Source organism: Canis lupus, chromosome 29 (assembly GCF_003254725.2).
Source record: "Canis lupus dingo isolate Sandy chromosome 29, ASM325472v2, whole genome shotgun sequence".
In the NCBI taxonomy this organism is placed as follows: domain Eukaryota; kingdom Metazoa; phylum Chordata; class Mammalia; order Carnivora; family Canidae; genus Canis; species Canis lupus.
The window spans coordinates 19,894,629-19,921,314 of NC_064271.1; the positions used below are offsets into that span (position 1 = coordinate 19,894,629).

At 37.5% G+C, this 26,686-nt stretch overlaps 2 protein-coding genes across 6 annotated transcripts in view; one reads left to right on the forward strand and one right to left on the reverse strand.

Moving 5' to 3' along the window:
- XKR9 (XK related 9) overlaps nt 1-26,686 on the forward strand; it is an 85,265-nt gene that overhangs the window by 13,066 nt on the left and 45,513 nt on the right. The gene's annotated exons all lie outside the window — the stretch shown is intronic.
- Nucleotides 877-26,590, reverse strand: LACTB2 (lactamase beta 2). 2 transcript variants are annotated; one of them, XM_025477973.3, is made up of 7 exons: nt 26,401-26,590; nt 19,779-19,942; nt 14,747-14,873; nt 7,440-7,618; nt 4,955-5,103; nt 2,151-2,232; nt 877-1,481 (listed from the first exon to the last, which is right to left on the reverse strand). In XM_025477973.3, the coding sequence occupies exons 1-7, from the start codon at nt 26,520-26,522 to the stop codon at nt 1,438-1,440; spliced, it is 867 nt and encodes a 288-aa protein (XP_025333758.1). In that variant the 5' UTR covers nt 26,523-26,590; the 3' UTR covers nt 877-1,437. The 2 variants fall into 2 exon arrangements, with proteins under 2 accessions (XP_025333758.1, XP_048959764.1); XM_049103807.1 differs by lacking the exon at nt 26,401-26,590 and adding an exon at nt 26,102-26,124.

The window sequence follows — 26,686 nt, forward strand, 5'->3', positions numbered from 1 at the left end:
GTGCAAATGTCTGTTCCAGTCCGAGTTTTCAATTCTTTTGGGTATATATCAGAAGTGGAATTGCTGGATATATGGTAATTCTATGTTGAATTTTGAAGGAACCACCATAGTATTTTCCATAGCAGCTGTACCATTTTACATTCCCACCAGTAATGCACAAGGGTTCCAATTTTTCCATATCCTCCCCAACACTTTTATTTTATTAATATTTTTCTGATAAAGCCATCCTAATGGGCACGAAGTGGTATCTCATTGTGGTTTTAATTTGCACTTCCCTAGTGATTAGTGACACTGAGCATATTTTCATGTGCTTATTGGCCATCTGTATATATTACTAGGAGAAATGTATATTTAAGTCCTTTGCCTATTTTTGAATGGAGTTATTTTTGTTGTTGAGTTCAATTTATTTTGTAATATGAAGTGGTTTCAGGAACACAACAAGTCTCTGAGGCATGAAAACAAGTGTTAATGATGGTATGAAAATGTTAGGGACCTTGGGAAAAGGGATAGGAAGAGGTGAGGATGTGAAAGAAAGTTCAAAAAAATTTTTAAAGTTTTACCTTTAGTAAAGATTAAAAAAAGGACATTCTCCGGATTCTGAGCTCATTTTAATATTATACTTTGGCAATCTTTCAAGTTAAATAAGCATTGCTGGGCTACCCTGAGAACCTAATCACTATTTAAGAATACTACTTGTATTAAAAATGCTGTCTTATAAATCCTCTAATTAAAAATTTTTTTGGTATATAATTCATATATATACTAATGACTGTTAATTCATATATATATATATAGTAATGACTTTTATACACTAAAATCTAAACTTGAAAAGTAAGTTAGTTGTACTAATGGATTACAGAAATAATTATTACATAATGCTTTTAACTAGAAATTTAATATTTTTCATTTACCATAAGTTGATGTGCACAAATCATTTGTGAGATACCATTATAAGAAAATATACAGGATACAGAGCTATGGAACTAAAACAGAATCATAATATAACTGGTAGAAACATGAAAACAAAGCTGTTATCTACAGATATAAAGAAGGATTACATAGAAATCTGTGCTGTTAACTGAAGCAGCTGGAGAAAATACAAATGGCCATTTGTAATAGATAAGTAGTCTCCAAGAATAATATCCAGTTTAACTTACATAAATTTTATTATTTTTAAAGTAGCCATAAGTCTGTTGAACGTGCATAAATTGTTGGATTCTGAATTTTTGGTAAAATGTTGTAAGACTTAGATAAGTAACCTACATTATACATGTAAAGTGTAATATATATTTGACAAGAAACATGACATTATTTTAAAGTATATCTAGGGTTATTTTCAATGTTCTATGCTCTATATTCCCTGTAAATAATTAATAGTTAAAACATATCATTCACTAAAAACAAAACAAACCAACAAAAGCATTCATTAATCTGAAACTAAAGATTAGCTTTCCATTTCTTGTCGGGATCCGTGTTGCTAACTGTGGAAAGAAAATTAGAGAGTAAAAATTTAACATCAGGTAAGAAATTTAATGGATTTTAAGTTATTTTGTGGTTAGAAAAAGCATTCATTTCTAAAATAATTTTGTTGCTTAATATAAAACTGGTAGTTTTTTGTACATATAAAAGCAATGCTGAAACTTCTACACAAAATTCAAGTTTTGAGCTTCTTGATTTTAAGGATTAAACTTCTATAAAGATTGTTAATTTGATGAATTAATCTAACACTATCAAATGCTTATAGAATTACTGCTTTAATATTTTTGAGTTTACTACCTTTACTATTGCTAAAACGTTTGCCTGTTCCCAATCCTTCTGCATGTGAAATTCTTTGTGGTCTTGTGGTCAGGGGAAGAGGAGCTATCTTCCCGTTACATGCCTTTGATTGTAGTTCTGGTGGGTAAGAACTGCAACCCCTAAGCAAAATTCTAATTCCTGTGGGAGCTTTAGCTTCCAATTTGTGGTCCACTGGCCTTTTACTACTAACCCTTTCTAATGCTTGTTTCTCCATCTTACAGTGAAGTTCAAGGAAGGACTCTGGTGGGTGTTATTTTTCCTAAAAGCAAACTAGTTTGTTTGTTAAAAAAAAAAAAAAAAAAAGCATTTTAAATGCTGGTAATAAAATAATTGAAATTTGGAAGTATACTTACATATTTTTCCTTCTTTTTCTAATTTTTTCAAATGAAGCAAGACATTATGTTCAGCCATTTTATGTAAATTGTCAGGAACATTCTAAAAGAAAAATGAGAGTGAAACATTTCTTTTTTAAAAAAGAATGAGTTACTCTGGTTGAAACAATTAAAAAATGCAACAAAAGGAAAACTTAATTTTTTATGTAGGGATAATCAAAATTATTTCACCTTGTATGTGTCTTGCTTTAGACCACTATATTTTTATCTACAGACTTACACATAAAATAGACTATAAGGTCCATAAAGACAGTAACAGTGTTGGTTTTGTTTAGTGTACTCAGTGCTTATTAGCACAATGGCATAGTAGGAACTACATATTTTATGAATCAATGAATAAATAACTGTAAACATTTTTTTAGATAGTTTTGATGATGCTATGGACTGATGGCCCTATGGTTTATTACATAATAATATCTTTGTACATTTCTTTTTTTTTTTTTCTTTGTACATTTCTTTTGGTTATCCTATCTCTCTCATCATTTAGCTTTTATCTGGAAATTCCTTAAACTTCTCTTAAACATTCTTGTTTACTTACATTGAGGTATATTGTTGACTCACTTCCTACTCAACCAACTTGGCACAGCAACATCACACATTAATATTTCTCAAATACAAACTTCCAACCCCAAATTCTCCCTTAACCTCCAGTACCATATACTATATCCACCATTGTGATCTTCTAGATCTAATTATGTGACTACTCTGTCTAAGATCCTTGAGTGGTCATGCCCAGGTTATTGGCTAAAGTCCATATTCTTTAGCATGGAAGTCAAAGCTTCCATGATCTTATCTGATCATGCCTGTCTTTCCTGCCTATCTGCATATGCATTCTGTGCTCCAGTCATATGCAGTTTTTTTGTGGGCTTTCAAACAAATACAATACTTTTTTTATTACTCGAAGAGAATGTCTTTCCTTCTAGAATCACTTCTCTTGTACTCTGGCTTGGAAAATGCTTACTACTTCTTCAAAACTCAACTAAATGATTAAGTTTTTAAAGCTTTTCCAGACAAGCCTTGATACCCTGAATCTTCGATCAGGTGAAATTTATTTCCCTTTCTCTTATGCTCTGATAATACTGTGTAGAGGTCTTAGAGGAAGCCTGCTATGATAGAGAAAACAAGATTTGAGTATCTGACATCTCACTTTTGATATGTGATATCTGCTAGTTGTGTGCTTTTGGAAGTTACTTAGCTCATCACACTCTCTGAGTCAGTTTTTTTTTTTTTTTTTAAGTCTATTAAATTGGAATAATAGTATCTTTATGTATTGAAAATTTGAGGCCTAAGAATTAAGGACTTTTATAAGTGTAAACTAATGAGTAGAACATCTAGCACACAATAAGGTGCTCAAAAAATGAGCAGTATTATAAGCATATGTTGAACATGTCTGTCTTCACTAAACAATGAGTCTTTTGAGGGCAGGGATCTGTAGTCATCTTTGAATCTCAGTACCTAGTCTACTGTGTTGCACAGGAAAGGCATCCAGTAAATGTTGAAAGAATAAATCTCTCTGTAATAACTATGCTATTCTTGTACGTGAGAGGTACTTGACACATGTATACAGTGAATACAGTGAATATACCTCTGAATGCAGAACCAGCATTTTTTTTAGGTATGGGCAATTGCTTGATGACTCATCTGGGAGATTTGAGAGTTCTGCTGTCTATACTTAAATTAGGGGAAAAAAATCCCATGTACCAACATATAGTCCAGTGTGGCTATACTACTCTAGTGTTATGAGGAAATGAACTCTTTCACAGAATTGAAATATTTATATTATCCCTTTGGCACTTTTTTTATCTTCAGCTATTTTAATCATTCATCCCTTCCTTTTAAAGCACACTGAGTATATGATCATTTTTTGATAAACTTTAGTTCTTTACTAAATATAATTGGCCCAGGTACTTTTCAAGCTCATCTTTACACTCTCACGTACCTTATGGCTACCTTATGGGTTGTAGTAATGGGAGGTTTTTTTTTTTTTAACATTTATTTATTTACTTTTCAGTAATCTCTATACCCAACATGGGGCTTGAACTCACAACCCTGAGATCAAGAGTCACACACTCTTATGCCTGAGCCAGCTGGGTGCCCTGGTAGAGAGAATTTTTAAACCCAGGTGATCTTATTCTAGAGTCTGCATTCTTAACCTCTATACTATCCATACAGCAGATATCTAATAAACAGTTACTGAAAAACTAAATTATACTAATTGATTGCCACTTTGTATTGTTATATATGCTGGGCCCAGGGGCCACTGAACTGAGAGCATTTTTTCTTTGTATACTCAGTTATTCTACTCATGTTCTTTTACATGTACTTTCTCCTCCTTCTCCCTTGTAGGCACTGCTATTACTTCTCACTGCTGTTATCCCAGTATGTCTCTAGCAGATCACCCTTCTTACTGGCTATGGGCTAGGATACCGATAATAATAATAATAGTCAAATGGCTACATAATACATAAATCATTACAAAAATCAATCATCAGGACGTTGGTAACATTCTCTTCTACATGATGAAGTATATAAAGCTTAATGATAGCTTGGAATGTTTCTTTTTGATTCTCCAGGTCCGTTTTTATTTAACTTCTGTGTTCTAGAAAGTTGAGATTGCTGATCTCGATTTTATACAAGCAGCACTAAATAAAATTAACAGATTTATTCTGTTCTGGAATGTGCTAAATTTACCATATCTATAGTCTATTATAAATATTATTCTAATAAAAGTGTTGTTATGTACAAATAAGATAAATGAAAATTACCTTGTAAATGCTTTTTACAAGCTCCATTGCTGTAAATGATTTTTCAAAATTATCACGAAATAACGTAAGAATTTGCTGTTCTCGGGTATTTCTGTGAGAAATGTATTCTAGAATTTTAGCTTCAGCATTATGGATTACTGGGCCATGTCCTGAATTAGAATTATAAAAATTATTTCAACCAGATAAAAAATAACAAATACAACATAAGTTAATTTTTTCTATTAAAAATATTCATATGATATATTGAAGAAGCATACTAAGTACATAATAAATGTGATTTGGAAAACCATATAGGTATATAAGGGATTTAAAAATTACATACAATGCCAGAACACAGAGAATCATATCAAATAGAATCCGTCTGAAATGTTAAATACATTAAACATAAAAAATAAAAAATTGAATAAAAATAGTAACTGCAAAAGTAATGACAGGTAATACAGAGTGTTCATTATTTGCCAGGCACTGCTCTAAATGCTTAATATGTATTATTCTAAGAAAGTAATGAGGTAGGCATTATTATTTTCCCCTCTTTATAGCAGAAGCTGAGGTATTGGCAGGGGGGTTGGCAAATAACTTGCCCACAGTTACATGGTGAAGAAGGGATGGAACTGGAGTTCTGACTTGAGGGCTTTTAATCACTCTATGCTCTTAGCCACTATGCCACATTTACTTATAAAAGATTGAAAAGGGGGGATCCCTGGGTGGCGCAGTGGTTTAGCGCCTGCCTTTGGCCCAGGGCGCGATCCTGGAGACCTGGGATTGAATCCCACGTCAGGCTCCCGGTGCATGGAGCCTGCTTCTCCCTCTGCCTATGTCTCTGCCCCTCTCTCTCTCTCTCTGTGACTATCATAAATAAAAATAAAAAAAAAGAAATGAAAAAAAAAAGATTGAAAAGGAGAATGTAAAAAGTAGCTTCATGTAAGTGACCAAGATCTCTTAAAAATTCACAAGAATCACAGCAGAACTTTAAGAATCTTATGTATAGGCTAGTGATTCAGAACTGCTGACAACCTAGATTAAGCTATATTAAAATTTGGTTGCTCTTTAAGACAGTGCAAATTAATATATGACGCAAGTCTGCAAGAGGGAGATTTTAAATATTTGAGCACAAAATATCTAGAAGCAGACTAACCTGTTATCCTGTAAAGAGCATTAGGCTTTGGTTAGAATATTGACTATCATTTACTAGTATGAGGTCATGAAAGTCCAAATTCCTGAGCTAGTTTCTTCAGCTGTGCAGTGAAGATACCACTACCTGCTTTACTGGGTTTTTGTGAGGACAACACTGTAAAGGTCCCGGCACAGTACCAGACAGGGAGCAGGCTTTAATATATGGTAACTGGGGCTACAGAACATGATTTACATATAAGCTCCTGCTGTGCTAATAAGCCAGTTCACTGGATTCATTAAAGGAAATACTCTGAGAACCTTTACTAGGCAGCCTCTCATTAGCTTTGCTTCATTCAATGTGAGTGCGTCAAACATGTACTCTCTTCTATTTAAAAACAGCTGTCAGCTTCCATTCCTCTTGTGTCATAGTATTAATCCAAATGCCCAGCTCCACTATGTTTCCTATCCCCTCAGCAGTGGAAGCTCATGAGGGAATATAAGGGTACTGAAGACACTGTATTTACAGATCTTTCCATGGCTCTGGTTAGGAACAAGTTAGAAAGACTTAAAAAATTAGGTAACCTAGTTTCTTTTTCCTTCTGGGCCCTCTTGTTGAGTCTTATTATCATTTTCCACTTTTAGGCTGCAAGGGAGATTCATATTGCAGAGCAGTACGTGACAGCTGAGATACTAAAACAGGTTTCCTTTTCTGGAGAAGTGAAATTAATATACAGTTTTAGAGCTGACATGGAAGCTACTGATATTTCAGTAATATGAATTAAAGAAACTAACACTTGGAGTTCACGGCTAAAATGTGGCCCATTACAGAAATCAAATTAACGAAAGTGAAGATAACTTGTGGAATGAAAACACTCTCTGATTCCCATGTAAATTTATTTCCTCTGTTTAAAGTTTTACTGATAGCTGTATAAATGTTAGACAATAACCCTTTATCTTCATGAAGTATTACTATAGTCTCAGCCTTTTAAAAATATTTTATTTGCTTATTTGAGAGAGAGAGAGAAAGAGAAATCATGAGTGGGGGGTGGGGCAGAGGACGAGGGAGGGAAACTTGAGCAAATTCCCTGCTGAGTGCAGAGCCCAATGTGGGGCTTGAGCACATGACCCTGAGATCATGACCTGAGCTGAAGTCAAGAGTCAGTCGCCCAACTGACTGAGCCACCCAGGCACCCCTAACTCTCAGCCTTTCTGATTGCATGGCTAGATAAGTCTTAGGGATATAATTTAAAGAAGCACTTTATGGGTTATCTTTTCAAGCCTCGAAAACATAAAGAATATACCCACAGAAACAAAAATGAACATTCTTCATCATTTCACACAAATGTTTTGCTAGATTTAAGTAACTACCCACCTGGATATATAATATCAGCTTTGACTTTCAACAGCACTTTCAGGGAGTTCATATAATCATAGAGGTCTTCAAATATAGTTGTTCCTTCCCCTAGGATGCAATCTCCAGAAAAGATAGCATTCTCCTCTTCTAAATATAGAGCCATATGATCATCAGTGTGGCCAGGTGTGTGTATAACTCTAGTTAAAAGAAAACGAAGAAATAGTAACAATTTTAACTCTTAGGCTTAGAATAAATTACTTTCCAGCCTTATCTCTGGATAACACAAATAAATGTCAAGCCAGTAAAAGCTCCTTTTTCTCTTGTGGCCCACTGAAAATTATCACCAGAAAAATTCTCTTCTTTAAATCAGATTTCCCACTCTGAAGTGTAAATTCAATACTTTCTCACCTTTTTCTTATTTTTTCTTTAGATTTTATTTTTTTTTATTCAAGAGAGGCACAGAGAGAGAAGCAGAGACATAGGCAGAGGGAGAAGCTGGCTCCCCATTGGGGAGTGATGTGGGACTCGGTCCCAGGACCCTGATTTCACGACCTGAGCCAAAGGCAGATGCTTAGCCACTGAGCCACCCAGGGGTCCTTTTTTTTTTTTATTTTATAAATAATAAACATGCACAGATACAATATTTTTTAAGAACAGAAAGGAAGATACTTGAAGGAGTTATGAATTCACAATCATCCCACTACTCAGAGACAGTGCTTTTATTATTTAAACACATTTTTTTCAATATTCTTTGCATACATGTTTATTTTACAATATACTTTGTGGCAAGATTGAGAAAAAAGGGGATCTCTGGGTGGTGCAGTGGTTTGGCGCCTGCCTTTGGCCCAGGGTGCAATCCTGGAGACCTGGGATCAAATCCCACGTCGGGCTCCCGGTGCATGGAGCCTGCTTCTCCCTCTGCCTGTGTCTCTGCCTCTCTCTTTCTCTCTATGATTATCATAAAAAAAAAAAAAAAGATTGAGAAAAAAGTACTTTCATAAGTTGCTGTTGGGAGAGCAAAATGGTATAGCACATATGGAAGGGAATTTGGCATTTTCTAGCAAAATTACATAACCCTTTAACGCACTGATCCCACTGCTAGAAATTTACCCTGAAAATACACCTTCACAAATACAAAAAAAATATACAAGCTATTCATTACATTATTTAGAAGAACAACATATTAGGAACGACACAGAAGCCCATCCATTGGACACTATGGACATATTGTGGTACATCCATACCATGGAATATGATGCAGCAGCCATCAAAAAAAAAAAAAAAGATGACTATCTCTAAGAACGGATACAGAGTAATTTGCAGGATATACTGTCAAGTGATAAAAAAACAAAGCATGTTCTTTTCATGCCTCTGCTTTGTTGTTGGAGCAGGCCACGAGATGTACTTTTTTTGTACCCCAACTACTTCCCCCTGTCCTTTGTCCAGTCTTTCAGGCCACATAAGGTGGGCTTCAGGGCAGGGTATCGGTATGGGCCCTAGAACCTCAGGTCTCGTGTTTGGCCTGGGGTTTGGACCTCCTGAGACACACCACCAAATGCTACCCTGATGAGGCCTCATGACATTAGGACCAGTCCCCAATGTCAAATTTGCTGAATGTGCTACAAAGCAGATCCTTGATGACCCTAGACTTATAGACCCTTTGCAGTCAGGCAAGTATTCCCCCTGCCCCACTTTCCTTTGGCCTTATCACCACCACCTTTTCCATACAGCCATCCAATTTGAGGGAGACCTGGAAACTTTGGGGTCACATGAGCCATGGCCACAGCACTGTAAACATGCAGGCTGCTGGGGTAATGCTGGTGGCATGCAACACCACAGGATCAACTTCAACAAGGACCATCCAGGTTTCTTTGGAAAAGTTGGTATGAGGCATTACCACTTAAAAGAGGAACCAGAGCTTCTACCCCAATGTCAACCTTGATAAATGGTGAACCCTGGCCAGTGAGCAGACATGGGTAAATGCTGTCAAAAACGAGACTGGAGCTGCTCTTATCATTGATGTGGTGTGATCGGGCTTCCCAAACAGCCTGTCATCGTGAAGACAGGACAGGAGAATAGCTGAGCAGAAAATCTATGGGTATGTGTGTGGGTTGTCCTGAAGCCATATGGAAGGAGGTTCATTAAACGCTAACAAGTGCTTTTCTTTTAAAAACAAAACAAAGTGTGAAGGAATGTTTATAGTTGCTCTTTTGTATAAGAAAATTGGGGAAATAAAAATGTATATGTATATATTTCCTTATTTTTGCAAAAAGGAAGGATAAATAAAAACTAATGAATAAAGCTGTCTAGAGGGGTAGGCAGGTGAAATATAGGAAAGAGATGCAAGCAAAACTTCTCTGATAGTAACTTTATTAGTTTTCATTTTTAAGCTATGCAAATATATATCGTAAACATGAAACTAAATAAAAAGATGAAAGAAAATGTTATCATTGAATACCAAGAAATGAACCTTATAAGCCATACACCAGATAGATAACATAGCCATGCTAATATTCATTCAAAAAATTTTTAAATACTAAGATTACATCTCCCTTAATAGAATGTCTCTTAAGATTATAATAAGTGTTAAGATATTTTGAACTTTACTTAATAGGTTTATTGTTGGCAGCATTATTGGTTGCTGTATTTCTGAAACTATTTTGTGTTTACTGTATAATAGTATAAACAATAAATTGATTTTGAGAACCAAGGTTTTTACAGTGGGATAAGGAAAAAATATATATGAATGAGGGAATTAAGGTTTTGGGTTTTTTCTCATCTGAATTGAGGAATCATTATGAATTCATCATTTCATTTTTTTTTCCTGGTTCTATAAAAGGCCCAGAAGTAATGATACTTTCCTAGCTTTGTAAAAGGCCCAATAGTAATGTGCACACCTGATAGTTCTGGATGGAACTGAAACACCATTTCCCCCTCAAAGAAACCAGGGTTTCTTGCAGACATGGCTGGCTCCAGGTCTGGGACAGGGAAAGTAAAATGTGATATGGAAACACCTCTTTTGTCTGATTAAACCTGTTGCAACCTATTAATGAAAGTACTCAATGTTACATGAAAATAATTCCAGGAGGCATATTTCTACAACTACAAAAATATGTGGGTGTAAGGTATGTCTTACATGTTATGGACAGTCTTATGAACAATCACACATACAATGCCTTTACAAACAGAACCCCAATCTTTTTTAATCTACAAAAACTCATTTGGAGAACCATTCTTTCTCAGAGTCTGCAGACTATCTCATCCATTGATGTGCTTGCACTGTATCCTTTATTTGTGCTTCCCTCCACCCCCCAACTCCCTACTCCAGAACTCAGTAATGGTTTTCTTTGATAACCAAGGCAATAGATTTCTTAAATTAGGGGATCAGAAATTCTAATTCTCCAGTCACCTGGGTAGCTAATGCTTTAATCTGCATAAAAACTGTGTTAAAATTCACTTCACATAGGCGGGAGGAAAAAAGGAGATGACATCAGAGGTGCTTTGCTAAAGATCAGAGGAACTGCAGCTGTGGCCTTCCCATTCATCAGGTGGCACATTTATCTAGGTCTGCCACTTCTGTGATAGAGTAGACTTTATAAAGATGGCCCTCTTAGAAGATTTAGAACAGTCAACAAAAGCTGTCAGACTGACTTTTTCTTTGAGAAATTGAACTTAGGTCACCAGAAAATTCTTGGTTATATTCAGAAGCAAATCCTACTGAAAAACCTGCTTTCATTTTTACTACAGGGTTCTTGGTGGGTATTGTCCCTGTATCTACTATATTCCCCCCACCCCCCACCCAAACTGGCAGATATACCAGATCAACTGGACATCAAATACTTGAGGACTTAAGTAGATTTTAACCTTCTGTTTATCAAACTTGCTTAATGATGGATCTTCTTGTTGATATTTAAAACAACTGGGTTTTACTGACTTTATAAACATGGAAATTGGAAAGCATGGTGATCAGTAAACTGTTTTATTCAGATTTCTAGTATAATTAGAATTTGTTATTGTGAAAAGGTTATTTACTAAGTCATTTTTAAAAAGACATTTATTTATTTTAGAGAAAGAGAGAAACAAAGGGGGGAGGGTTGGAGTAGAGGGAGAGAGCCTTAAGTAGACTCCACTCTCAGCATGGACCTCGACATGGAGCTTGAACTTACAGCCCTGAGATCGTGACCTGAGCTGAAACCAAAAGTCGGATACTTAACTGACTGAGCCCCCCAGGCACCCCGATGTTGTTTCTTGATCTGAATGCTGCTTGTATGGTTTGTTCAGTTTGTAATAATTCACACTGAATATGGATGATATGCACACTTTTCTGTGTATTTTAATAAAAAGCTTAAAATAGAGGTGCCTGGTAGCTTAGTCAGTTAAATATCTGCCTTTGGCTCAGGTCACTGACCCCCATGTCAGGCTCCCTGATGAGTGCTTCTCTCTTTCCCTCTGCCTCCCCACCCCCCACCCTTCTGTGCTTTGTCTTTCAAATAAATAAATAAAATACAATTTAAAAAAGCTTAAAATATATGGTCTGTTTATGGCAGATGGGTAGTAATTAACTACCAGGGCCCAAATGTTATTAATCTACAAATTGGGTATGGATCTAATATCCATATACTGTGATAACTAATAAACCAGCACTGTGATTCCCAAGCCTTTGAGATAGACCTTTAATGTGTGATGGGGGAAATTCAGTACTGTCAAGAATATTCTCTGAAGAATTAGTAATGTAGTATTTATTATCTTTTGGTATCATGAACAAGTTATAGGAGATGCTATCAAATTTCTAACAAGAGCATTTTAAGAAAGTTGCCTAGAAATTAGGTGGTTTGTAAATTAAATTTGTAAATCAATGGCATATTAGGAAAAAGGGGACACTGGCTTGAAAGGGGCATGGATACCCAGTTCTTCTTTTTCTCAGTCATCTGTTAATCTACTCCCCTCTTTGTAGATATTTACATGTTGGATAAATATTCGGTGTCTTCTATGTGCCAGGGACTAAGGATCTGAAAATCAATCTGGCACCTGCCTTGTATCAGAGAATAGCTAGCTTATCAAATCTCCTTCCTCTTTTTCCTGGGCATGAAGTTAGACTTTATTTCCCAGGCTCCCTGAGGTCAGGGGTAGCCCATGACTGAATTTACAGCCAATGCAACAGAAGGTCTGATCTGTGACAGCCTCCCATGAAAGATCTCTTCCATGCTTCTTCTGTACCACCTACTGGACTGACCGAGGTGAGCAAGGGGAACTTGAAACCAACTATTGAGGATGGTGGAATCACAAGATGAAAGGTGTCTGAAACATTATTTGCAGGGGGGCCACTTGATAATCAGGAACCTTTTCTGGACGTTATGTGACTGGGAAGAAAACTTATTTCATGTATGAACCATTATACATTTTGAGATTGGTTTGCAACAGCAACTGGCATTAACTAATACTCTGAACAAGGGGTTGATTACCTTTTATGGAGACACCTACTTACACACAGAAGAATTATAATGCAACTTAGTAAGTGCTATAATCAAATAATAATAGTTATAAGAAAATTAGAGGAGAGAGCAGTTATTTCTGTCTGGAAAGGGTTCTTGAGCTAAGTAACATGTGAGCTGAAGTCTGAAGAATGAATAGGTAAGAATTTATCAGGGAGACATGGAGGGGGACAGCTGTGATGCCTACCTGGTCAAGGCGAAGGCATGAACATACATAATGCATCCAGGTATTTAGATATGGCTAGTTGTGTTTGCATGGGGAGTCATGGGATCTTAGATCAGAAAAGTGGTTTGGGGCCAGTGACATGGTAAGGAGAAAAAACATGCTCTTGTATGAAACGAGAGTTATTTAAGGTTTCAAGTGACATGGGGTATGAAGGGTAGATTGGAAAGGGGAGCCTGGAGACAGGAGTATTAAGTAGTGGTAGCAAACATGAAGAAAAAGGGACAGCATGGACCAATATTTTTAAGGTAAAATCTAACACAATTAGATTGGTGGGTGGGGAAAGGGTAGTGATAAAGGTGAAGTGGAAGCAGCTTCTGTTGTAGGAGAAAAAATAAAATCTTAAATGCTAAGAGCAGTAGGTGTTCTGAAGTCAGAAAGCAAATAGATTGTGGGGGATAATGGGCACCTGGGTGGCTCAGTTGGTTAAGCATCTGCCTTCAGCTCAGGTCATGATCCTAGGGCCCTGGAATTTTTTTTTTTTTTTTGACAAACAGGTGTATGCATTTATTCCTTTTTAGGAACAATATCTAAAAAAAGGACCGCCCTCCGCACTCCCCCAAAAAAGACAAAGATTCACACAGACACATTGGAATATATGTACAACATAATAAACCCATCCTAAAGAAGTGACTGGAACCCCCTCCCCCCCCCCCCCCCCCGGGATACAGAATCAGAATTGTAAAAATCATAGTGAAGTTTGCTTGCTGTAAAGCCTGAGAATTTTTTTTTTTCAGTTGGTTCTTCTGCAGGGCTGTCATACCTGCAAAGATATGTAAAATCTAATTTTTCTTTTTTTTTTTTCTTTTTGCTACAGTCTTTAGACTAAGCATGCAAGACATACGACTAAGTGCAACTGAGTGAAATGTATTTTTTTAAAAATTTCATCATTCCCTAAAGGTCTGAACTGAGGTATGCGTACTAACAGTTTCTCATGCTCTTATCTTTACTCATGTCTAGCTACACATGCTGAGAATGAACTATTCTCTATTCCAATAGAGTCCTGCATCAGGCTCCCTGCTCAGTGAGGAGTCTGCTTCTCTCTCTCCTCTTCACTTGTGCTATCTCAGTTGCTCTCTCTCTCAAATAAATAAATAAAATCTTAAAAAAAACATTGTGGGGGACAGAGAAGAACCGTAAGTAGTTCAGTTTAAAATTACTGAGTTTGAAACAACCTTTCTTCCTCACTTAGGTCATGGGAAATTATGGGTCTGGCCTAAAATCTATTTACTTTAGGTATGGGTCATCTTTTGGAATTGAGAACATGAGAAAGTCCTGAATTTAATTGATGAGTAGAGCCCTAAACCATCCTAACAGAAAATGCTAATCTATTTTTTAATTTAAATTTTATTAAAAAATGGTAATCATATAATGCAAACAAGTCCTGTAAAAAGAGTAGACAGAGTGAAAAGTCTTTCTTTAATCCTATTTCTCAGGCAACCTGGTTCTTCTTCCCGGAGTAACCATGTTATCAAACTTTTTATATACCTCTTGAGATATTCCTCACTCATATAACCAAATATGCAGAAATCTTCCTTTATTCCCTTTTGACTTATACAAACATATACATAACCTCCCTCTTCCTCCTTGGCTAAGGGACATTTACTGACCTGAGAGTGGCACCCTCAGTTTTAATCACATCTCCATCTTGCAGATAAACATATTGTTGTGTTCCATCTCCTATAATTTCTTCTTTCCAAGGATTCCGTGGGAGTTTTTTAATGCAATATGCAGTATCTAGTAACAAAACATGTAAAATATATTGTCATACTTTAAATAATTCAGCCTTTTAAGAGATCAACTTTCTCTCCTTTTTCCTGTATTTGGTTTTTGCAGTAATGTCCTGAACTCTTTCTCTACCCCATTAATTTATTCCAGCCATTTTTATTTTCCTTCTTCTTTAAGAATCATTGCTTTGTAAATTGTTACTTGATTCATGATTTTGTTCCTCTAAGTCTGCAGTTTTCCTTTGTTCAATTTTGCACTTCTGTCATTTCATATTTAATATCTGATTTCATTAAGAGTATGCTCTCTTTAAATTCTTCCATGGAAACAACAACAAAAAGAGATCAACTTTCATAGAGCTAACACTATGAATGACTGCAAAAAGATGTTAACATTAAGAGACGAGAGAAAATGGGATGGGTTATAGCAGTCTATCTCTGGAATTTGAATTATTTTTTCTACCTCAATAAAAGAGCTTTTTATTCTCTCATACACTTCTAGGTCTACATAAAAGCTTTCATGGTTTTCTAGTCACTCTAATTTTATACAAAAGTTTGAAAGTAGTTCTTCATAATCTCAGCTAGCTTTGATATCAAGATGGATGTTGAAGAGGCAGTAATACAGAACTGGGGAACGTTTTTCTGTCTAGATCTTAGTGTATAGTAAAAGAAGTCATGGCATCATGGCAGTACTTAGTAATACAAGGATGAGAGCATAATGTTCTTTCTGTGAATGCTGAAAGGAGCCCCAAACCCAGGGCTAGTTTAGCCCATTAAAATAAATTTAGCCCATCCTACCTCTCACTGACACAAAGAAAATCAATTAACCAATCAATAGCTGGGTGCCACTTATCTAACCAGCATACTACATATAGTTAATACAAGCACTGTGATATTAAAGTGCTTAAAAACTATCACAGTTGGGGAAATAAAACTTACAAACAAGAATTAAAGAACTATACTCAGTACCACTTAATAGATACTAAATAAGCAATTTAGTCAATAAAAGCAATAGTAGTTTAGGGAAAGGAAAACAATTAGGAAAAATTCACAAATATGAAAAAACTTGAGTGTGGCTTACAGGATGAGTAGTTTGGGAAAAGGTACAGAGAATGATTTGTAAGTAAGGGAAACTGCATTAGGAAAAGCATAGAAATGACAATGAGCTTGGCATATGTGCAACAATATATGCTACCAACTTGTCTAATGCAAATACTGGCTGAGAACTGGAGATAAAGTGGGATCAGATGAACTCATATCATGGAGGGCCTTAAATTTTTCACAAAATAGAGGAATTTAAACTCTACCATATGTGCACCACTGTACACTCTTTAGAAAAAAGATGAAATAGTGTTAATTGGTTGATCTATATGGCAGCGCTAGGTGGGACACTGGAGGGCGAGAGATCAGAAAGACCAGGAGGGGATGACTATAACTACCCAGTTGGGAGGATGTGAATATTAGAACTAATGTGACAGCAACATGGGAAAAAAGACATTCAGAGAAAAATTGACAAGGCACAGAAATCAGGGTAGTATGGAAGATAAAGGAGATAGAAATACTGCAAATACAATAAAAATAAAACAACTGAGACTAGACCTTCTCTCTCCAGCCCCAAACTCCATTATTTTGTATCTTGGAGGCTGAAGCAAAAAATAATATGCTATTCTGGGAACTGGCATTATATAATAAGGCTGTCTTCATTCTGGAGTGAGATGGGGAGGTTTTTTGGTATGTATTTATTTTTAATCTGAATAATTTTATCTTTCAGTAAAGAAGTAGCAGTATTATATTTCTAAGTTATGAGACTTTTGGCACACAATCTTCCAAAAAACTCACCATTATCTCAAAATAACAAATGTCATACTATAACTGTGCCAGTTTTTAAAATTAGGTGCAAATATGAAAACACATATCCTACTCACAATAACAATGTGTATAGGTAGGATGGAGATGGGTATGCTGAAAGCAATCATATAATCATTATATTTAATAGAAGCTATGGAGATATAACTTAGTATAAAATTCACCTTTTCAAAGTGTACAATTCAGTGTTTTTAAAGTATGTTCAAGGAGCTGTGTAACTATCATCACTATCTAATTTTATAATGCTTTCAAAACCCCTCAAAGAAACCCTTTACCCAACTGCAGTCACTCCCTATTCTCTCCTCCTACCAGCTCCTGGCAACCTTTATCTACTTTGTTTCTATCATATGATTATTTTAACAGGAGGAAACCCTTGGTCTTTTGTTAAAGGTCTGGATAATGAGTTAAAACATCAGTTAATGCTAATTACTGAAGCTAATACAAACCTGTAATATTTTTATAATACTTTCTAATAAAAATAATCTAATTGAATGGCATTAGAAGCAAACATTTGATTCCTAGTACCAGGAGGAAAAGTACACGGCAAAGACCCAACTTCAGCTGCAAAATAACAACCATCAGATCACAAAATATATTTTATAAGATATACTCAAAAAAAAAAAAAAAAAAAAAACCAAAACACGGGGGCAACCTGGGGCAATAAAGTTCTCATGTCTAGTAAAATTCTGGCTTCTGGCCAGCCACTGCAAGTTCCGAAATTGTACTCTGATTACATCTTAAAATTCTGAAAGCAAGTTGCTGTATCTTACAGAAACCTTGTAAATGGCATTCATAATTTTGATGTGGCCTGTAAAATCACAGGTTGTTAGCATCATAAAGCAGGTGAAAAAATTTCTGCCATACTAATAATAACTAAAGTAGTAAAATGATACGGAGTAAAGAAAATAATGAAACAAAATGGAACAAGAATGCTAGTGATAAAGGATTTAGAGTATGAAGAAATACACAGGACTCCTAAGGGGAAATTCTGAAAGATATCTCTGTATAATTTCAGTGCTGAGCAACTCCAGGTCTGTATGTAGCTAGTCTAGCTTCAATAAAGTTCAGAATGAAAGTCAACAAGCTACTTCTCAAAGTATTAAAATCCTAGTGGCTACAGAGCAGGTCTAATTTCTTGATTTTCTTTATATCAACCTAATAAGTAATCTATTATACACATATTAATTATTTTGTATGGAACCTAAAACGATTTAAATTTTTCAAGAAAGATTTTATTGATTTGGTGGGGAGAGGGAAAGGAAGGGAGAGGGAGGGAGGAGGAAGGGGGTTGGGGGAAGGGAGAGAGGGAGAAAGGGAGAGGGAGAGAGGAAGAGAGCACTGAGCAGGGGGACGGGCAAAGAGGGGAGGACAGAATCTCAAGCAGACTCCTTGAGAGTCTGAAATCAAGAGAATCAATCAATCTCATGACCTGAGCTGAAATCAAGAGCTGGATGCTTAACAGAGCCATCCAGGCACCCCTAAATTTTTAATTTAAAGAAACAGGTGAAATGTCCAGTAACAGGTGAACAGATAAACCCTGGTGTAATCCTACCATGGATTACCGTTTGGCAATAAAGGAACTATTGATACTGAAACATAGGTGAATCTCAAAAACTGGATGCTGTGTGAAAGAAGCTAGACAGTGATTCTATATGCTCCCATTACACGGCATTTTAGAACAGGCAAACTTGATCTATAGTGAAATGAAGGCGATCAGTGGTTGTTGGAAGGGGAGTCATTGCAGAGAGGCACCAGGAGACCTCTTTTTGGGTTCATGAGAGTGTTCTTTATATTGACTAGATTGGTCACAAAGTTGTTTATCAAACAGGGTACATTTTATGTATGTAAATTTAGGCTCAGTAAAGTTGATTTATGAGGAAGAAAAAGTAGGCTATAAACATTTCAAATTTTCAAATTGACCCTCATGCTAAAAGAGTTGCCAAAGCTAGTCAAGAACCTTCAGGGCAGTTTTTTAATTCACAAAATTTAATGGGTAGGTAGACAAGAGAAAGGTGTGGAAGGGCAGCCCTGGTGGCATAGTGGTTTAGCGTCGCCTGCAGCCCAGGGTGTGATTCTGGAGACTGGGGATCAAGTCCCACGTCAGGCTCCTGCATGGTGCCTGCTTCTCCCTCTGCCTGTGTCTCTGCTTCTCTCTGTCTCTATGAATAAGTAAATAAAATCTAAAAAAAAAAAAAGGTGCGGAAAAGTCAACTGAAAGATGATTTCCTGTGGCATACCATCCTCTAGGATGTAAGAAAGGAGAGAAGAGGGAAACCAATTTGCCCTTCCACCAATTTCTCTCCCCTTTTTCTTCACAGAGCTTTTTCTTCATAGGACCTATCACCATCTGACCTATTATTTATTTACCATTTACCTTCTCTCCTAGAATGCAAGCTTCATGAGAGCAGAGTCTTCATTTTGTGCACTGTCACAATCCCTTGTGCCAAGAACAGTGCTTGGATATAGTAGTCACTTAATTTGTTAAAGGGAGGAAGGAATGAATCAATCTATGTGTGTGATGGTGAGATGGAATAGAGAGGTGGTGAAGTGTCCGTATTGAATAGGTTTCAAGGACAGAGAATTGTCAATACAATGATATTTTGCCAGCACTTTAGTATATTATAGTAATTGCCTTAAAGTTATGGGAGACCTGAGATCATGTTTAGAGTGTGGACAATAACAGCAGCTGCCTCATAGGACCCATGTAAAGTGTTTAGCACAGTGCCTGGCACATAGTAAATGCTCAACAGTGGTTAGTTATTATTAGATCTGAAGCAGTAATTGTCACTACTACTACAGACAAAATTAAAACTGACATCCATCACTGGACAAAGGGGAAAAATAAGAGGGATAAGTGATTTGAAATAGAAAATAGGACTTTTCCTTTCCTCTTTTGTTAAAGTTGGGGACAGCATCAAAAGTATATTTCTAAAAGTACCACATTAAAGTATATAAAGTATTCAGTAAACTACTGACTAGCTTACTTGGTTCTGTAACACAAATTATTCTGAAAATACAGTTTTCCTCAAAGAGCTTAATGTTTTCTGTTTACCATTATTGATGCTTTTACAAATATCTCCTATGCCTCCAGTATGATCATGGTGCCAATGAGTCACTATGATTTCCTGGATTGTTGTGTTAAATTCAGTCAGGGCCTGCTTTAAACAGCTGATATATTCTGTAATTGCTGGTTCTCCAGTGTCAATGAGGATTCTCCTGAAAATTAAATGGACGATAATCACACAATTGGAACACAAAGTTAATATTGGCATTATTTCTCCCACAGATAATTCATATTATATTTAAGAAACTGCATATATTGCTTGGCTTTAACTTGTTTGGAAACGGTCTATATGATATTTCACCTTAGCTACAGTAATCTCACGGTAAGAAAAGTTCTTTGAAAAAACCTTATAGCTAAATGTAAATCTGAAATTGGCAAGTTCAAGGCACAATAATATCGAGTACTTACATCGCACTTAAATATGGCACCATTCCGGGGATTTTACGTATTTTAACAACTGAATTCTTCATAGCAATTATTTAAAGTAGGTATTTCATTACTATATCCAGAAATTAAGTAACTTGCTCAAGGTTACTCTGCAAATAAATGGTAAGACTAGCATTCAAACTTGGGTATTCGGGCTCCAGAATATGTGCTTTTATCCACTCTGCCTTTGAGATCTTTTACCACATACTCAAATGTCTCATAGATATGAAAGAATTAGGTTCAATGATATCCATAAAGAAACCTAGTCTTATGCACTACATACAAAACTTATCACTGAAGTTTTACATAAGGTTCCGTCCACAGGAAAATGAAGAGTAGGGAAGCATGGGGAAATGTCTGAGTTGCTTTATTTCTTTACCTAGATAACCTTATTAGTTATATTTTTCTGTTTGTGGTTCTGACCCTTCTTTATACGGTTTGCCCTTCTTCACTATGTTATGGAATGATGGCCTTTCTCTATAAATTTTTCCTGAATTAAAGAAATAAGGGTGACATCTTCCTCCTCAAGACCAACTCATAAATTTTTCATTTATGAAAATCCATGCTGCTTCACAGTAATACCTCCTTAATTCAGGTTGGGGGAGAGACTGGTCTTTTTTTTTTTTAATTTATGATAGTCACACACACAGAGAGAGAGAGAGAGAGAGAGAGAGAGAGGCAGGCAGAGACACAGGCAGAGGGAGAAGCAGGCTCCATGCACCGGGAGCCCGATGTGGGATTCGATCCCGGGTCTCCAGGATCGCGTCCTGGGCCAAAGGCAGGCGCTAAACTGCTGCGCCACTCAGGGATCCTGGAGAGACTGGTCTTATGAAAAGTCTCACTCACTTACTCATTAATACGTTAATAACTGTATGAATTACCTACTATGTGCCATGTCTTTCTTGCAAGATAAAAAATCCTTTTTACCTTCTAGTGAAAAGCAGGAAGAGGGAGCAATGAAAACAAATAGTAACAGTGACAGATACTAGCATTCTGCAGAAGTTCAAATGGTATCTGGATGGCTATTTTATATCGGATAGTTTGTTTCCTTCACTCTATTCCCTGAGATGCACAGCCAATAAAAATAAATTGTCCTCTCAGAGAGAGTGGGGGTGAGAACAGTGGCCTTATACTCCACAGGCTATTATCTACACCTACATTCCATAGAGCAGTGGCTCTACTTCACAAGTACACAGAGTTATAACTGTCCCTTCTGGAAACAGGGAAACTAGATGGATATACTGGCCCATGAATGCATTAGGAGGTTCTATATGTAAGAGATGGTTAAAAAACATTTAGGAGGCATGATCAGTAGGATTTTTTTCCAGGCAACTGGATGTGGAAGGGAAGGGGAAAAACTGGCGATTTTGAGGTTTCTATGTGAGATGACTGATGTGTCATTAACCAAGGCTATAAACACTGGATGTAGCAAATTTGAGACAGACTTGGTTTGGGTCACGGTGAATTTTGATGACATTGCCAGCCATCTTCCCTTGCTTTTTCATAGCACTATTACCATGTGACATATATTTATATGTTTTACTTACTGCCTATCTCCACACCCTCCCACAACCTACAAATTTAAGCTCCACGAGAGCAGGAACCTGGTCTGGTTTTGCCAGAACCTAGACAGTGGCACATACTAGATAATAAATGTTTATTGGATGAATACATAAAGTAGTGGCTTTATTTTTATCTTAATCATTAAAACAATCCTGAGATTTTACTCTCATTGTACAGATGAAGAGACTGAGGTCTTGACAAGTTAGACATAGATGAAATTTAGTAACTTGCCCAGCGTCACGAACTCTAGCACAGGATATATTTAAATTCACATCTAAGTGCAATGCCCATTTTCTTTAGATATGAACCTACTTCAGTAGGTTTTGATGGACAAATTTAGGTAATGAGTCCTTAACCTTTTTAATGTCTTGGGACCCTTTGGCAGTGTGGTAAAACCCATAGACTAGTCTCAGAATAATGTTTTGGAATGTATAAAATAAAACATGTAAGATTACAAAATAAATCGATTAGCTGAAATACAGTTATTAAAATTAAAAAATTATTCTATAGTATTATATATGCTTCTTTATTACCATATGAAGTAACAAGGGCAGCACCAAAATTTAGAATGATCATTTCTAAATGGTGATGAATATATATAATATTTTGAGATCTTTACTATGATTGCAAAATGATAACTCTGATGAAAATATGAGAAAAAAAATCACAGGTACTGCTATTACTACTGTAGTTTGTTGCCCATATTCATAATTGAACAAAGGGTAATTTTCAGTTTGAGGTTAATAAAGGTATAATTTTTCCCCCAGCTAAGGTCAGACTCCCTGAATTATATCCTTTGGTGGACCCTAGACTTCAGATTAAGAACTCCTGATTTTGGTAGAGGAGGAAGAAAAGAGATGACAAAATCAAGTCTGAGTACTATGAATGAACTATTGTTTGCTGATGTACTCCCAGTGTCTAGAACAGTGCTGGCACAAAATAAGCACTCAATAAATATATATTGAAAAAGTTCAGTTCAAATTCTAACCAGTGATTACCACGTATAAGATACTGTGTTACATACGTTGTAAGATGCAAATTATTAGGTATTTTCTGGGCACCTATCACAAACCCAGTATTGTCTGGATGCTATGAGGGAAGACGTGATAATAGCTAACATTATGGTACACTTTCCATATGCTAGAATTGAAGTGCCTTTTTTTTTTAAGTGCTTTTGATATGACTTTTCATTTAAATATTACTGAATCCTCGTAACATCCTTTGAGGTGGGCGCTATTCAACCTTCATTGCACAGATGAGGAATCTGAAGCCTAGAGAATCAACTGTCTTGTCTAAAGTTATAAGCTAGGATTCGGATTTAGGTAATCAGAGTACAGAGTCTTAACTCTACTGCATCAGACTTTTTCCTATTAAAAGAAGTAAACTATTTGCCCTCAAGTGAGTTACAATTTTGATAGTAAAGGTTAAAATTACAGCTTTTAGAGGTTCTTGAACAGAGGAGGAACATGGAAATACTCTTCAGAAGATCTGGCTATTATTTACCTATTCAACTATTACCGAGTACCTACATACTAGGCATCATACTAGGTTTAGTAGTAATACTTTAGGGAAAGTATTTGTTCACTGGCATACACAGGCTGATCAGAATGAAGGAAGACCAGTTGAAACTCTAGTTATCAGAAATCTTAGAATCACAGTACTGGAGATGAAGAGAAAATATAAACATTCATTGGTAAATATTTACTGTACTACTTGTACTGGGTACAAAAATTTGTGCTAGGAACTGGGGATATAGAAATAAACTTTCATTAAATTTATAGTGGAGAGTGAGGAGAGATATGAAGCTTCTTACACAAAAAATCATTTTATTATCACTGAGAAAGGGACCACGAAAAGTATGGAGTACTGACACATGTATTATACTAACCTAATACAGTCTAAGGGGTCGGGACAGCTCCCTTGAGGAAATTATATTCTACCTGAACTCTACAGGATGAGTGAAGTTAGTCGGGTAAAAAAGAGTGGGGTAAGCGGGAGACACAGAGGAAAGCATGCATGAGAGCCATGAGGCTGAATGCATACAACTCATCTGGCTAGGAGGGGAGAGAGGCTGGAGATGAGGTTGATGAGACAAGTGGAGGCTGGAATATGCAAGGCCTAAGAATTTTCATTTTTAGAATATTATTCCTACTAAATGGGGGAGAATGAATAGAAGAGGGGCAAAAATAGTTCCAGAGAAATCAGTTAGGCTTTATAAAAGCCTAAGCAAGAGTTATACTGGTGTGGATGGGGTAAAAGCAGTGGAAATAGGGCAGCCCGGGTGGCTCAGCAGTTTAGTGCCGCCTTCAGCCTAGGGTGTGATCCTGGAGAACCGGGATCGAGTCCCACGTCGGGCTCCCTGCATGGAGCCTGCTTCTCCTTTTGCCTGTGTCTCTGCCTCTCTCTCTCTGGAATAAATAAATAAAATCTTAAAAAAAAAAAAAGCAGTGGAAATAGATCTTCAAAGTGGCATGGAGGTGTGTACAGGACACAAAGAAATGGCAAGAAGCATCTGCCTTGATCAAATGTGGGGATTGTTCTGTTTACCAAGATATGGATGACAGGAAGAGGACCAGGTTTAGTGGAGAATCCCCTGAGTTCAGTTTGTGAAACACGGAGTTTCAAGTGGCTGTGTCATCCAAGTAGAGATTTAGGAAAAGCAGTGGGCTCTCCTAGCCTGAAGATCAAGTTTGAACTTTTTATCTAGACTGGAGCCATAAAGTTGGGAGCTACTAATGGATAGAAAATAGGTGATGCCAAAGAAGTAGACCAGATCACCTCAGTAGGGAATATAGCATGAGAAGAGGAGAGACTAAGATTACATCTTTAGGAACTCAAACACTTAAAGATCTGGTAAAGAGGCTGATTCTATAAAGGAGATTGTGAAAGAACAGCTTAGAGAGGTAAGAGGAAACCAGGAGAACCTGATGTTGGCAAATCAAATGATCTTAGAACTGGTTTTGTGCAGCACGGGGGGATACCAACATCTGAACCTCTTACTTGGACCCAATTAATATTCATCTCTTGCCACCTGACTTCTGCTTTATACAGTAGAGTTACATCATCTACACATTAACTTATTCTAGCTCAACTATATGGATTCGTCCTATGTCATATACATACAGTGATTCCACTGGCCATTCTACCCCACGAGTTTATGTGAGTGGCAGTGTAAGTGGTGTAAAGTGGGAGACCATGAATGTCTTCCCTCAGTCACTTTCAGGTTCTTTGTCTCTTAGCATAACCACTTTGCTATACTGAATGTGGTTCCAGTGTTTAAAGATACAGTATGTATTTTTCATACAACATGGCCCCTAAACGCAAGCCAACTTCTTCATCTGGTTTTCAAACAGAACCAGCCATCTGCTTCATTGCTGGAAGAAAAGCAGGCTGCACCTAACTTATTATGAGATAGCACACAACCTCTAACACAGCGCCTCCAAAGAGACTTCTTAGGGTAATTTTGAGTACGTTTAATTTTTAGAATACATACTGATTAGCACTACCTCAACATGACACACCAAAGAGAAAAGAGAATGCCTGTGGACTTCTTGGGGTGAGGGAGTCCCAGCCAAGACAGACTCTTACCCTAGACCTAAGGTATTTTTTTCTGAATTCTCAATCCTCCTAGATTCTGGAGGCAGCCTAAAGCTCCTGTACCTACTTGACCCTGCCTTGTTTATTCTGAACCTAACTTTTGCTTGTCTGACTTCAGTACTTCCAGTCCCTTCATCTTGCTCCACCTAAAAATCTGTGACTAGTAAAAGGCAGCAGATACTTCAAATGGAAACTCAAATCATTATTAAACTGTTTTCAGAAATCAATTATATTAACACATCTTGTAATACACAACTAAATTTTATGCTCAAGGGGGAACTGTATCTTACTTTTACCTTGTACTAAGTAAAGACCATGCATGTAAAAACTGATGCACACTCGGGCAGCGCACCACATCTCCCCACTTCTGCATAATTCACTAAAACAATGCGGGTGAACAAGAGAAAAATTCAGAAAGGCTACCCCACCTGCAAAATAAATGGGGCTATACTATAGTCACAAAAACCCAAATCAGTTAGTTTGGCTCCTCTTTCCCGAGTCGCTAAGGGGCTCTTTCACAGACTCGAGCAATCTGGAAACAAGAAAATCCTGCCCTCTGCTGCTGAGTTAAGAAAAAGGCCTCCGCACAGTTCACCGCTTTTGGGAAGTGTTAAGCTACATTCTGAGCAAAACACTAGCGGAAGTCACAAGGTGAGCAAAGTCACATGCCCTCCCGGATTCTTAACTCCAGGCGATCCTAATTTCGCAACAGCTTAGACACTCACCCTGGCATTCCACATCAAGCAAAGTCAACTGGGTTTCAAAAACAGGAAGGGTTTCTTTTTTTTCCCCTCCTTCTTCATGATGTCTCCCTCATTAGCCATTTTTTAAGTTAGAGAGGTTACCCTCTGGCATCGCGGTGCTTTAGGAGGGGTCCCGGGTGGGGCAGCGCGGCCGGGGCTGGAGCCGAGCCGCCCGCTGCAGAGGACGCCCGCCCCCTCCGCCCCCGGCCGGCAGCCGTGCCCGCGCCCGCTCCGCGCCGCGCAGGCCGAGGGGTTGGTCGGAGAGGAACAGGGCCGTTTACCTGGTGCCGACCCCTACCAAGTAGGTGTTGGTGCCCTGCAGGGTCATGGGCCCCGGGTTACAGCCCAGGACGCGCACCACCCGGCCGGACAGCCGCTCGATGCGCTGCAGGACCGCAGACATGCCTACACCCGCCGCAAGCCGAGCGCCGAACTGGCCGCGGGGCCGCGGCGCGGGGTGGAGACGGGGCGGGGCCAGCGGGCGGCCCGACGCAGCGCGAGCGGGGCGGGGGGCGGGGCCGGGCGTCACGTGACGCCGCCGGGGCTCCGCAGGCGCAGGCGGAGGCG

Coding starts and splice junctions, on each gene's coding strand:
- LACTB2 (XM_025477973.3), bottom strand. CDS start 26,522: ATGTCTGCGGTCCTGCAGCGCATCGAGCGGCTGTCCGGCCGGGTGGTG. Junction 7,619..14,746: donor ACTGAGGGTGCCACTCTCAG/GTCAGTAAATGT, acceptor TCTTTTAACTAG/AGTTATACACACACCTGGCC. Junction 5,104..7,439: donor AGCTGATATTATATATCCAG/GTGGGTAGTTAC, acceptor ATTCTAATTCAG/GACATGGCCCAGTAATCCAT.